Below are 13,564 nucleotides of genomic sequence, written 5' to 3'. Positions count from 1 at the left end.
ATAGTGATTGAAGAGATTTAGCAGTCTCGAAAAATAGCTTCAGTGCACATAAGGCTGACTCGTGGCTGTTTACCAAGATCTTGATTTTTTTTTTTCCTCAATATTTGAATCGACAGATGAATGGCAATAGACGGAGTGAGGGAGTGCGTGGTGCACACTGAAAGTGAAACCAGGCGTCAGGCTGTTTATTTCCTTTTCCATATAATAAATGACTGAACCAATCAAATTAGAAATGCTGACGCTTTTATACTGAAAGCAAGGGTACAAACAGAGACACATGTAGCTCATCTAACCTAGAAAATAATCTGGCAGGCCACAGACTGATTAATTGATTGATTTCTACAGTGCAACATTGGAAAGGCAAAGCATTGAAGAAGCTTTCATTCTCCCTATACAATGAATTTTACAATGAAATTGGAGAAGAGGCAGGATTGTTTATCTGCAGACTTTAATTCATCAGACTGGTGTTGAATCCACCTCCTTCAGTGAGAGGCCTGAAAACAGCTCTTAAAATATTTCAGTGGAAACATCAATTATGCCAAAATGTTTTTTTTTCTTAAATTAAAGCATGGGATAGCAACTAATCATTGTTTTCATTATTGATTAATGTGTTTTTATGTTCCTGATTGATCGTGAGCTGAAGTTAAAAAACAGCAGCATTAAATGGAGTTTAATCATTAAGAAAGTCTGGAACAAGGGGATTTTGATCATTAATCACAAAACATTAATAATGAAAGTGGTTTCGGAATTATTTTCCATCACTCCGTGGTTTGTTGCTGCTCTTGACTGAAGCACCTTGAGGGACTCAGACATGGCTGGTGTCAGTTTGCACCTCTCATCTGACCTTCTGCTCTCCTAATCATTCATCCTCTATAGGTGAATCAGCAAGCTTTGCTTGCCTTCCTGAGTCAGATGGCAATTAAACAAACTGTAGAAGATTAGATTAGATGTTCTTTGCAGCTAATATGGTTTCCATCAACAATGTAAGAGTAAACTGTGAGAATATCAGCTAATGACTGGACAAGGCCACAGATGGTTCCAGCAGACTGAAGTGTTAAAAATAAGTGTTAAAAATAAGCACGAGTGAGTCAAATGTATGCACTGCTACATCGTAGATATTTAGAAGCTTCATGCATGCAGCCAAACTTCTTTTTGTAATTATGTGAGGATAGTGAACTAGGTGTGGCCCCAGAGCACATGTGCTAACAGTGCATTTACACTAATTTAAAACTTTGACATGATGAAGAGAGAGAGAGAGAGAGAGAGAGAGAGAGAGAGGGAGAGAGACTCCCTGTTCCTCTGGAACAATGAACACTTTTTGCCCTGCGCACGCCTGTTGCCACGGCAACAGTGCAATACTGTGACACTGAGGTGGAGGATGCAGAGATGCACAGAAGGACATGTGATGATTGGCACGGCGTCTCTGACGTAGGTGAATGTAAAAGCGGGTGATTTGGCTCTCCTCCTTTGATCCTCCTTTTGCTTTCTAATTCCTTAATTCCTGTCTGGGCTGCGTGTCGCAGCCGCTGAGCCGCTCCCCTCTGTTGACGCTCCTCTGCCTCTGTCTCTGTCGCACAGAATCCTCCACATCTCGGCCTCAGCGTGTACACGCGCGGTTTGGGCTATGAGTGTCTGTTTCAACTCTTCAGCGTCACTCTGGCGTTTGCTGCAGTGCTCCGCGTTTCTGTTTGAACACTAGTGGGGCTCATGGAGAGAGACCATCATTTTAGACACGTGCTTGCAATGGAATGTGTGTGTGTGTGTGTGTGTGTGTGTGTGTGTGTGTGTGTGTCTTTAGACACCAGAGGCCTGGTGTGGTGTTTCGTTTTCAATACTTCATGAGGTTTGTGTCACTCACAGTCCGAGTTCCTCCTCCTCTCACAACAGCCATCACTCTTTTTTTTTTTTTGACAGACACCTAATGTGTTGGCTGGTTAATTACCTGAACTTCTTATTTTTTCTCACACATCGCAAACTGTTGCAGGATCAGTTCATTGAAGAACTGACTGTGTCAGTGGCTGCTTTTCCATTAGCCCTAGAATTGCGCAAAACCTAAATATCGCAATGAAAGCTACTAATGGAAACACCGAAACTTTGAAAAAGCTCTCAAACATGGCTCAAAGGTTTGGACGTATGGATATGGAGGTATATCGCAAAAGTGTCATGGAAACACGTTTCTCATTTATGCGTCAGCGGACGTGACGTACGGGGGTCACGTGACCAGTTCACTTCAAGTGAAAATGTCGCACTATGTTTGGACGGAGGAGGAGAAGGAATATTTTTTACAAGTAATCAAAGAGAAAAATATAACAACCATTCTTGACAGCAAACATTAAAATGCAGATTTTTCGCAAAATGTTTTGTACCTCCATCCTCCCCAATGTGGGGTCTCGCGGGACGAGATCTTACGAGATTGACGGCTTATGCGCTTCCTTCCATGCACCACTCAATGGAATCGCAATTGCACTTTGTTGAAATTTTAGAAATATCGCTTTTATTTTGCAACAAATTGTCCTGGAAACGCAGCTATTGAAAACACTCTATTTCAATCATTTGCAGGATAAATGCAATGAATGGATTGGAGTCATGATACATAGATGTCTCCTCCGTCCCTGTCGACCAGGAGGCTGCCACTGAGTTGATCCATGATGATGTCAGAGTTTGGGCTGACGATGACGCCAATTAAAACTCCTTCAAATTGACTTCTTCATCATGGACAACGTGCGTCAGTGACTTGTTGCTCGAGCTGATGCGTGAATTACCAATCAGTCATTGTTGTCGGGCTGCCGCCGGTTGTGAGTTTTGCCGTTGTGCTGCTTTAATGATGATGAAGTCGTTCGGCAGGAGGGAGGTGCGTAGTGATTACTGTAACTACCTGCTATTTAATTGCCTTCGTAAGTGTGACTGTGCATCCTGAATACTCGGCCGTGTACACTGCCACATGTCCGTGCAGAAATTGATGTTTGATGACATGTTGGGAGACGCCTTCAAGCACGCCTCATTGTGAACACCAGGGACGTTTTATTCACTTTTATTTATTTATTTTTAGCTTTGTGCCGCCTGCTGGCAGGTGGAAAATTGTCCTCTCCATTAATCTTTGAACAGGTAGTCTGACAAAAATAAATGCTATATTTTGAACAAATTATGTTTAATGCTGCTGTTTTCACGCCGTTGTACCATTTTTGTCACTGCAGTTGGCCGGAAAAAAAAGGACTTTTGTGCAGCCAGTGCGAGCAGCGACCTGCAGCATCTGAAGGGTTGAGCTGCTGGTTGCCTTGATTGATGGAAAGCTTAGGGACTGACAGAGCCGTCCATCTTGTCTGACTGAAGCGCCTTGTAGCTCGTCCTCCTTGTCTATTCTCTTTTTATTCGGGCAGGAGGATTACAGCGAAGAAAGCAGCAAAGCAAGCAGTGAAGGGATTATTGAAGAGCAGCAAGGGGATTAGAGGAGAAAGTTTCACCTCAACAGAGCAGCAGACCCCTGTGGTCCATGTTGGAGAATCATGTCGGGGTTTGAAAGTTGGCTGCCCAGACAGCCATCCCACTCTTTCAGAGGGTCTTTGCCTCTCAGTGGCAACACAGTCAAAGGGGCCGAGCACAAGGGAAAGGCACAAGTTGAACTTTGGCTCCCATTTATAGATTAGAGACAGGAGTTATTAAACAGCCTCCGTCTGGGATACAAATGAGAAATTTAGTCTGCAACCCCAGGACCCAGCAAATGACAATGTTTGCTTCCTTGTGATTCTCAGACCCGATCAAAGTGGCCCCCTATGACCCACTTTGAGGCACTGTGTCAGCTGATGGTGGCAGTTTTATCAGGCTCTGGCCAAATGTTGACACCAAACAGTGAAGGTTCTCACTGAGTTTTTGAGAAGATGTTGACTTTCAAAATGGAACTCAAACTTTAGCTCACCAGACAGAACAGAACTGAAGAAACCCGTGTTAAAGTTTGATGGCTGGTCGGTGGTTGTGAGAGGATTTTCTTTGAGGTGACATTGATACGAGAGGAGAAATAGCAAATAATACAGAAATTCACTCATAGATTAGAATGCGCAATGAAAAATTATAAACTGGCTTTTGGTTTAGGATTGTTTTTTTTTTTTTTTTTAGAAGTGTATTGCATTTTTTTGTTTTTTTTTTAAAAAAAAAAACACTTGTCAATTTTTTGTTTCGGACTTTAGCCAATTATTTTTATTTCATTCCCCTTTATTGTAGCACTATTGAACAAATTTAACAAAAAAAAAAACATTTCAAAATAGATCAGGCTACATTTTTCCATGCATGAGTCTTTGCGCATTGGTCTAAAATAAAACAAAGCCAACACGAAGCTAAGCACACTGGACTGAAAGTCTCCAAAGATAGTTTCTTTTTTTTTTCAGCCAAGGGTTACTGTAAATATCTGGAAATGTCAAATGTGTTCTGTCAGAACATAGAACTGTGTGGCATTTTCTGCTTCTATATAAAACATTTGACATTCAGCCTTCTGAATAAATAAAAGGGAGGTAAAAGCATTGAAAAATGAAAGCAAAGCCAGGCTGCGCGGACACAGCCGTGATCATCTCGGTCTGTTTGACTTTATACAAGTGGAGAAAAATCCTTGACGCCAATATATGGATTCAAGGTCAGCTGTTACAGTCATTGTTTATATATTGACGTCAAGCAAACCAATCGGGGTCAACACGGGTTGACTTTTGTCTCCTGCCTCACTGTTCACGAACACAAATCGAGTGACGTTGTTAATCAAAGCTGTCGCTCAAGTCATCCGACAATTGGGTCATAACATGCCGCCGTGCCACATGATTGCCGCCGTGATTTTGCCTGATGAGCATCCAGCGAGCGCTTGGTGCAGGATCCTCTGCCACTGTGTGGACACTTCCTGTTAGCCCAGTTTGTTTTGGCGGCGCTCAGTTATCAACCAATCCATACGCCAGCCTGAGAACGACAACGAGGGCTTGACATGATCAATCAACTCAGCGATCAGAGGGCCTAATAGTGAAAGTGGCAAGTGATCAATAATACCTGCTGAGTGACAGACTTGATTGATTGGTTGCGGTTAATCAGCGCTTAATCAGGCCTAAAGAGCCTGTTTAAAGACAGCAGGGTGTCAAAGCATATCAGCATCCACGCGCACAGGAACAAACTTGTTTGGAAAGGCACCAAACAAAGACATTGCTCGAAAGCACGCAGGCGGCCTTAGAATTCTGATGTGCAGGGACTGAATGAGTGTGATAATGTAATTCAAACTAACCCAAAGCGGCTCACTTATGACAATCCAAAATGTCCCTCATCAACATTATGGTGATAAATTGTCTAATTACATTTACTTGTCTGTGAGGGGGTTTCAGTTGAATCTTCATATATGGAATATAATTAAATGTTGGAATGTGTCCTGATCAGTCTGCCGTGTCTTCAGACCCCGACAGACAGGATCACACCATAAGAGGATGGGACGGACCACCACTGCCCACAGTGGTATCACTTGTGTCAAAACCTTATTTTTGCTTACAACATGGCCTGTTAGAAGCTCACTATATAGTAACACAAACAGTGGAATTCAATGCGTTTTGTGGTGATGGGGACTGAGATGGTAGAGCAGGTCATTCAGTTTTCAGAGGGTCGATCCCCAGCTCTGATTACCCTCAAGATGAAGTGTCCTTGAGCAAGACACTGAACCCCAAGCAGCCATGACCATCACTGAGATTGCGTGATTGTGGGTGTCAATGGATGAATGGATCAGCAGTGTAGTGCTTTGAGTGGTGGAATAAGCTAATAAAGTGCAATGTAACTACAGTCTTTACCATTAGACATTTTAACTATTTATTATATTGCTCAGAAAACCTCAGCAAAATTTGACTATTATTATCAATCACATATCAATGTAAGGCATTTCAGGAGAACCATGCAATAGTTGATTCCTCATGTCAAAAGATTAAAAGCCAACAGAGGTCATCGCATTACACTATGTTGGTCACACGGCTCCAAAGCTCGAGTGACTTATCGGTGCATGATGTCTGCTGCTCTTAATGCAGCTCAGACAACAAAAATGATATTCAGTGAAGAACAATTGACAAACATTAAAAGGATTCATCCCCTACTGAACACAATGCAGAGTCTGGCGCCTTTCTTTGCTAGTGATGGAGTGAATTGATATCATTATTAGCTTCCCCTTTTGAAGCTCGCAACTCCAGGCAACCTCTGATGAACACTCATTAAATTTTTAAAAAAAAAGAAAAAAGGTGAGGCTCTTTAGAAAATAGAAGAAAACTTGCCAGCAAGTAAACAATCTTGATGCAAATTAAATTGAGTCATTCTGAACCTACAGGAAGCCACGCCGGCCAAACTTGAGAGTAAATAAAGCCTTTGATTTCATCAAACCAAGCACAAAGGAAAGCAATAGAAAGGCTGGTGGAAAACAAATGTCACAGCCACTGTTTTAATACCGCCGGCTCACCTCCTGATAGCAAGAACTCAAGAATAGGTCACCATTGTACTCCCCCCCCCACCCCACACAGAATGTTGGAAAAAACAGCATTTCAACGTTGTGTGTGCGTTTTTCCTCCACTTTATTTTTCTCTCTTTCCAGACACAGAACAATAAAACATTGTCACAAGCATAGTTGTTGAAGCAGGTTCTGGCTAAGACATGGAAAGACACTGCCATACAGTTTACAGTGTTGCGCGACTCGTCGCCATCGCAGCGCACGGGCAAGTACACACTGCTGGGAGAGAGACGAGAGGGATGGCAAGGGAGACAAGATCAAATAGCGGCAGGCTGGATATACGGTCGCAGGCGCGGTAAGCAGAGAGACCAGGAGAGCCAAACACTTAGAGGAGGAGGGAAAGTTTACAGCTATTGTGCAGCAACTTGTCTGAAGCACTCATTCGTCTTCATTGCTCTACAGGTTTCCAAAACAGACACCCGGGAGATACAGTGAGCCATGGCCATTTAAATAAACCACGGCATCGCTGCAGGGAAGCGGCGCCTGGTTCACGAGGAGCCTCATTCTCAGAGGTAATGGAGCGAAACCACTGGAAACAGTCCAGTCAAGCACAAGCCAACGCTTTAATTTCGTGCTCGGATCAATTGCTTTCCCTGGAAGGTGCGCGGACCTTTTTAGGAACGAGCGGCGGCTCAAGTTGCCTTTCTGTCCCGGCCACCGCGGAGTGCGCAGCTCGGCCGGAACGCTGTTTCCTACCGCCATTAAAAAGCAATCTCACTCTGCTCCTTCATATGATAGCTTGACATTCAATTAAGTGCAAGTAGTGTGGTGACTCTTAAGACTTTGCATGGTAAGGCCTGCAGCTGATAACACGAAAGCAAAGTTAAGCTAGTCAGCTAGTTAACTCTCTCAGAGATTATCTTACATTATTTCCCTACAGTTAAACAACCAAACTATTCATTTCTGATCGTTATTATTGTTGTTTTCCTCGTGTTGAGCGTTTGAATTAAGCATTATCATGTTGGTGTAAACGCAATGAAATGTTATTTAGTATTCACAGGAGCCGTATGGATGTTGAACATTTTAACCATGTGTTTCTAACGGTCGAGGTGAGAGTCTGTCCGTGGTCTCCACTGTCTGATATCCGTCTGTCTAATTTCCAAATGACTTTTTTGACATTTGGAAATTGGCAACGGACCACAACGGAGAATTGCTGTCAAAGTGATGTAGCAGAGCCTCAAAGAGCAGAGGGCCTGACCCAGGCAGAACCCGTGGGTGATCATATATTTGGATTTGCAGTACAATTATAAGGGGGTGATTTTCAAAATGAAACGTGTGCACACACCCCACTGGTGCCCCCCAAAGAAACATAAAGATTTGACTATTACTGATACAGCAACAGAATAAGTTCCACTATTAAACATTGGACGTTTGTGAAATTTTCCCCACCCACCCAAACAAAAACTGTGCTGTTTTGTGCTTCTGTTAAAATTGAGAATAAATCTTGTGGTTTGTGCAGCGCACCCTTGTGAACTGAGTGTTTAGTCCTTGTCCTTCTCATCATGAATTTGCTTACAACATAAAACTATTAGTTGTCCTTTAGTATTTGGTTCAACTTGGTTTGTATATCAACTAGTGGCAGGCTTGGCAATTAAAATATTTGCTTTGAACATCAACTGGAAGTTCCACATAATTAATGCTTTTCATTTGTAATACATCACATTCAAGGCTAGTAATGAATGGAATGTATCACTCTACTTATATTCACTCTGAGATTAAGTTACGCATATACATAGATGTTACATAGAGGTTACATATTAGACCTTATTGGTGCTGGAGTTGATTACAAACATAATTGTTAGAAAAAAAATTGCACGTCAATGAAGCTTTAATTACTTTTCGCGCCCATCGAGTGGTTAAAGTGTATGTTACCAAACACTATGTACAAATTCCAGGCCGAAACGTCGGACACTCCAGTGCTGCCAGATGAGATGTCTAGAGCGGAAACGTTCTTTCAAACATCCTCCTATTTTTTTTTTATTTTTTAGAATCCCCACACAGATTGTCTAGCTCCTGCTACTGCTGCTACTCTCTCCTCTCCTCCGTCCGTCCACCCTCCTGCTCTACTCCTCGATTTCCAGTATCAGGTCATCGCCCTCCAGGGAGGCGTCGGTTGTGACATGGACCGCCTTCACTGTGCCGGCCAGCGGGGAGTTGACCACCGTCTCCATCTTCATGGCGGACAGGACACACAGCGGCTGTCCCTTCTCCACCTGGGGTGAGCGCACACAGTTCACGGAGCATTAAGGAGACGGGTCAGACACTCCAGGGTTAGATAAGGAGCCATGAGTGGCTCTGGTTGAATTGTAGCTCCGTCCCGCCCACTTTCCATATGTCTGTGCTCCAGCTTGTCATCCCTGCACTGACTTATTACCCTCGTATAACAAACTGGACAATGAACGCACCTTTGAGCCAACTTCCACTTTGACCTCCAGCACTTTTCCAGGCATGGGTGCTCCCACCTGCCCCTTGATGGACTTCTGGGCCTTGGGGTGGAACTTCATCTCCTGGGTGGAGGAAGAAGAGAGAGTGTCGTCGGTCCAGCCAAGTGAGTCCCCAAGTCTACCCAGCGGGACTTTCTCTTGTGCTTTTGCCATTAAATATATTCACTGAATAAGCTATCAATTAAGTATGTTTTGCAAGTCACTTTAAGTGTTTAAAGCATATTGTCATTGTGCGTAAAAAATAAATAAATATATATATAAATATATATATATACATCTATTTATACACATCATGATAACCGTTGTGTGTTGCCATTTAGTCCAAAAGCACTTCCTCAGTGTGCACCGTGCTGACCTTCATGGCGACGGTATCTTTAACAAGCACAGATCTCAGCTGTCCGTTCAGCTCAAAGAAGACCTCTCTCTGACCGGCCTTGTTCAGGTCACCCAGTGCCAGCGCCTTTATGTGGAGGGTCTTCCCTCTCTCCAGCTCCACCTGAAGTCGACAAAGACAAGAGAGGAGGGGACAGAAATGAGGACGGGAGAGGAACTTCCAGCTCAAGTGACGGAAACGCTTAATAATTTTGTGTAGACAGACAGACATGTATTGGAACTCCATGAAATCATGGGTAGTTTATGTTTCTTGTGATCAGCTATTTAGACAATGGACAGACAGATGGTGACAGTTTTAGCTCAAGCTCCAGATCCATCTTTTTCTTTATTACTTGTCTGATCACAAGAAACTTACTCTACGACAGACAGACAGACAGATATTGGAACTCTATTAAATCAAAGACAGAAAATCAAAGGTCTTTGTAGCCTTGCAACTGTGTTGCTGAGTGACAACAATATCAGTGAGAGGCCCAGTAAGCTGCGACAGTGATGACTTCACATCACACAGGACGGATAGCAAAGAGGAAAAAGATCCCCGCGTTCCCAAATATTTAGCAGCTTTAGCTTGACTGAGACCGAGTCGTTTGATGTTGTGGAACAAGTCAAAAGCTGACTTGACGGTTTCTCCAGAACACTGGATCCACTACAATGACACTAATCAGCTACTGTTTGGATTACAGGAACATGCTTCTCAATTGATGGCGACAATGTTTACAAACTGGAAACTTTTTTTGTTATTTATTTTTTTTTTTAATTGTTTGGCATTTAATACGATCATTCAGCACATTAGCGGAGCAGCATTACGCAAGTCATTCTCTACAACACCCCAGATCTCCAGAGAAGAGTAATACCAGTAATACTAGTAACAGTAATATTTAGCCCTCTGTTTACGGTCTCCTGTTACAGCTGATTTGTTCTTCCACATATTTGGAAGGGGTTCGGTGGCCTCAGAGGGAAGCACAGACACCTTCTAAATGGTGTTCCTAACCTGAGAGGCATCACTGAGGCACTGGTGGAGTCAGCTTTAGTAGTATATAAGCTTTAGTAGTATAGGATGGAGAGAATACAGGACTTTTAGTGTCTCACAAATGTAAGCGATAGAAGTGCCTTGAGGATAAACACAACTATGCAATCTATTTCTTTCAACATCACTAAAGATGTGAAAATCACTGAAAGTTATTTCATATCCGTCTCAGGGTTGGCATCTGGTTTAGAAGTGCATGGACACAAACAATACTTTTGCTTGCTGCCTGAAGGGTTGACCACAGCCAATCATCTGCCTCCATCTGACCTGGTCCTCTTTCACATTAACCTTGTGTCCTCTTTCACTGCATCTGTGAATCTCCTCTGGTCCTCGTGCCTTCAAGCTTCCAACCTCAGTATCACGTCTACTCACATATTCAACATCTCTCCTCTTGACATGTCCAAACCATTTCAGTCTTGACTTAACATCCAAAACATCTGACATGCTGTGTCCCTCTGACGTAGGCCAACTAATTAGGTCATGTCCTTCTAGTTTAACCACAAACAAAATTAGCAAAAAAATCATTCTATTTAAATGTCCACTGTGCAAAATTTGGCTTCATTTATGATTTCTATATTGGTAAAAGCTTAATATACAGCCAATGAATACGTCAATAAAAGTGTATATTCGCAGTATAGCTCAAGGTTCTTGCTTTCAGTTAGCTGCCGTCTTGCACCGCCATATTTTAAAGGAAACCTGGTGTGGACAATCCAGCTGCCTGACAGCCTGTTTCGTAATTAGGGTGACTGCTCACGTCTTCGCATAAAACCAACGAAGAAGAAGGTGGACAAGGTATCCAGGTTTGGGTGCGCAGGCCACCGTAGTTCACTGGCAAGCTCATGAGGGGGATGGAGAGTGAAAGGCGCTGCAATCTGAAATGTAACCACGTGATGTCGCCGTTTCTCATTCAAAATGTCTCAATATTTCACAAAACCCCTAAATCTCAAAGGCGGAATGCGGATGTGGATAAAAGCCCTAAAGAGGAGAATACCTTGGAACGTAACCAGACGGGCTCGGCTGGCCCCCAGTGAGCGAGTGCTCTGCAGACAAAGACGTCTCTCCGTCCTCCTGGCTGAACACGTTTGGTCCGTCTCCATCTCCGCCGCTCTCATACCAATTCTGCTCAGCGCCTGCTCTCTTCCCCATCCCCAATGCCGGCCACTCTGCTTCTTCATTTATCTCACGACTCGCCTCAAATCTTTCATCTCTCTGCTCGGAAATTCATCATCTCTCAGGTTTTTTTCCCTTCCTTTTTTCCATTTGTCAAACTTCCCCCCGCCTTGCTTTGAATTACTCTCTGTCTGTCAGTTCCCCCTCGTGTGCCGCGGCTCTCTATTTGACGCCGCTGTTTTGCCACCCATATTCCGTGGCCTCTCACGCCGTTATTAATTTTCCTCATCTGCCTCATCCGCCAGGAATCCGCTTCCCCTCAACCCTTCCACGCGGCGCGCTCTGTTTTTCCATGCTGCCGTCTCAGTGGTGGAGCCTTCCATTGATATTCTGAGCTAAGTCTCGCTGCAGAGACAAAAATACACGTTGCTGCTGCTGCTGCTGCAGGTACGTATTGATCTTCTCCTTCTCTAGGTGTTCAGGCTATCCATTTTGTTTCCTCGCACCATCGCAGGTTTGTTTGTTTTTTTTTGCTCTTCCCACCCTATATTCAGCTACCCCCCCCCCCCCCCCCCTCCCACACACACACACACACACACACACACACACGATGGAAGCTCTCGTCGGCTCGCGCTGTGTTGTCGGGCGCTCTCTTGGCATCTCTTTGCATAAGACAAAACTGCCAACCCTTTCCCCCGGCTTTGCACCTCCAACAACGCATCTGCTAACAACTGTTCGCATAAAAAATACAGCTGCCGTCTCTTTGAAGAGTTTGCAGCGCATTTACGGAGCGTTTGAAGGCATTTTTGTTTTTTCGGGAGATGTAGCCGTGTGTCGAGACGGCTGGAGAGACAAACGTGTTGCACTTTGTCTATTTTCATCTTAGACGCGCACTGAGAATTGCACTCTCAGACTAATCTGACAAGGTGCGCCGCGTATTCCCATGTGCAACACATTCGCAGTGGGTGAATCTCACCCATTACTTGTTAGAACTGTTTTCCCCCAATACCTGGAGTTATTTGGCAACTCCATACAACCAAGCTTCTTCCTCGTGTTGGAGAAAGCCAGCACAGACCACTGAGCATGATAAACGGTGGGAGAATTCAGGCTCAGCCAGTAGCTGGTGTCAACATGTGTTGACTTACTGTAGGTACACAAGCAAGCCAAAGGCTGCACATCAACTTTTCACTTCACCTGAACAAAGACAAGAATCCTTCGAGATGCATCTGAAGGCCGTCAGACTTACTGTCAAACCGCCAACGTTTCCTGCTGTAAGGGTCTGTGTTGTATGTCGAAGCATTTCCTGTTTTAGTTTGAAATCTATTTCGCTGTTGTTAGTGTTTTAGTTTTGCTTCCTGTTGCCTAATTAGTTTCACCTGTTGCTGATTCCTGATCTGTTCCACCTGTGTCTTGTTTCCCGGATTATTGAAAGGTCCAGTGGGTAATATTTGGCTTGATTTATGAATTTTATATTGGTAAAATCTTAACATATTGCCGATATATGCATTAATATATGTGTATAATCACAGTACAATAAAAGTAATTTGGTTTGCCATATTTTTAAGGAGGCCTGGTGTGGACAATCCAGGCCGCCTGCCCGCGTTTCGTAATTAGGGTGACCGCTCGCATCGTCAAATAAACCAACAAAGAAGAAGGTGGACGAGGTGTCCAGGATTGGGTGTGCAGGTCACCTTAGCTTAAAGGCATGCTCAGGAGGGGGAGGGAGAATGAAAGACGGTGAAATCCAAAATGCAACCATGTGACGTCGCTGTTTCTTCTTCAAACTCTCCAAATATATCACACTTAACCTTTCAGTCCTGCCCTCTGTGTGTCTACTTTGCCCAACTGCCTTTGTATCTCTGTGAACGGGCAATCCAGCGTTTAGTCCGTTGACCTCGAGTGTTTGACAATGGCCCCTTGTTTTGTCTGCCTGCCTTTCACTGGATCTACTGCGTATCGACCTGCTCCTGTTTTCTGGGTTGATGAGAATGCCGACTGGAACTTAACCCTCTGCCTCAATCCATTCCCTTTTTGCACACTGGTCCTCCTGTTCTGCCGGTCACACCTCCACTCTAAATGTATGCGGCGAGACAC

General features: G+C 43.9%; 1 protein-coding gene across 1 annotated transcript in view; it reads right to left on the bottom strand.

The window, feature by feature from the left end:
• Positions 1 to 6,546: 6,546 nt before the first annotated feature.
• Positions 6,547 to 13,564, bottom strand: part of pcxb (pyruvate carboxylase b) — a 265,842-nt gene continuing 258,824 nt past the window's right edge. The window contains exons 25-27 of the mRNA XM_076034155.1: positions 9,299 to 9,439; positions 8,905 to 9,006; positions 6,547 to 8,712 (exon numbers count right to left, since the gene is read on the bottom strand). Of these exons, the coding sequence (XP_075890270.1) occupies positions 8,563 to 8,712; positions 8,905 to 9,006; positions 9,299 to 9,439 (393 nt within the window). The 3' untranslated portion in view covers positions 6,547 to 8,562. The remainder of the gene's footprint in view (positions 8,713 to 8,904; positions 9,007 to 9,298; positions 9,440 to 13,564) is intronic.

Source organism: Nelusetta ayraudi, unplaced genomic scaffold (assembly GCF_046127955.1).
Source record: "Nelusetta ayraudi isolate G7.1 ecotype Tasmania unplaced genomic scaffold, CSIRO-AGI_Nayr_v1 ptg000042l, whole genome shotgun sequence".
Taxonomy (NCBI): domain Eukaryota; kingdom Metazoa; phylum Chordata; class Actinopteri; order Tetraodontiformes; family Monacanthidae; genus Nelusetta; species Nelusetta ayraudi.
The sequence above is the reverse complement of the archived record's forward strand: the minus strand, read 5'-3'. Positions and strand labels throughout refer to the sequence as shown.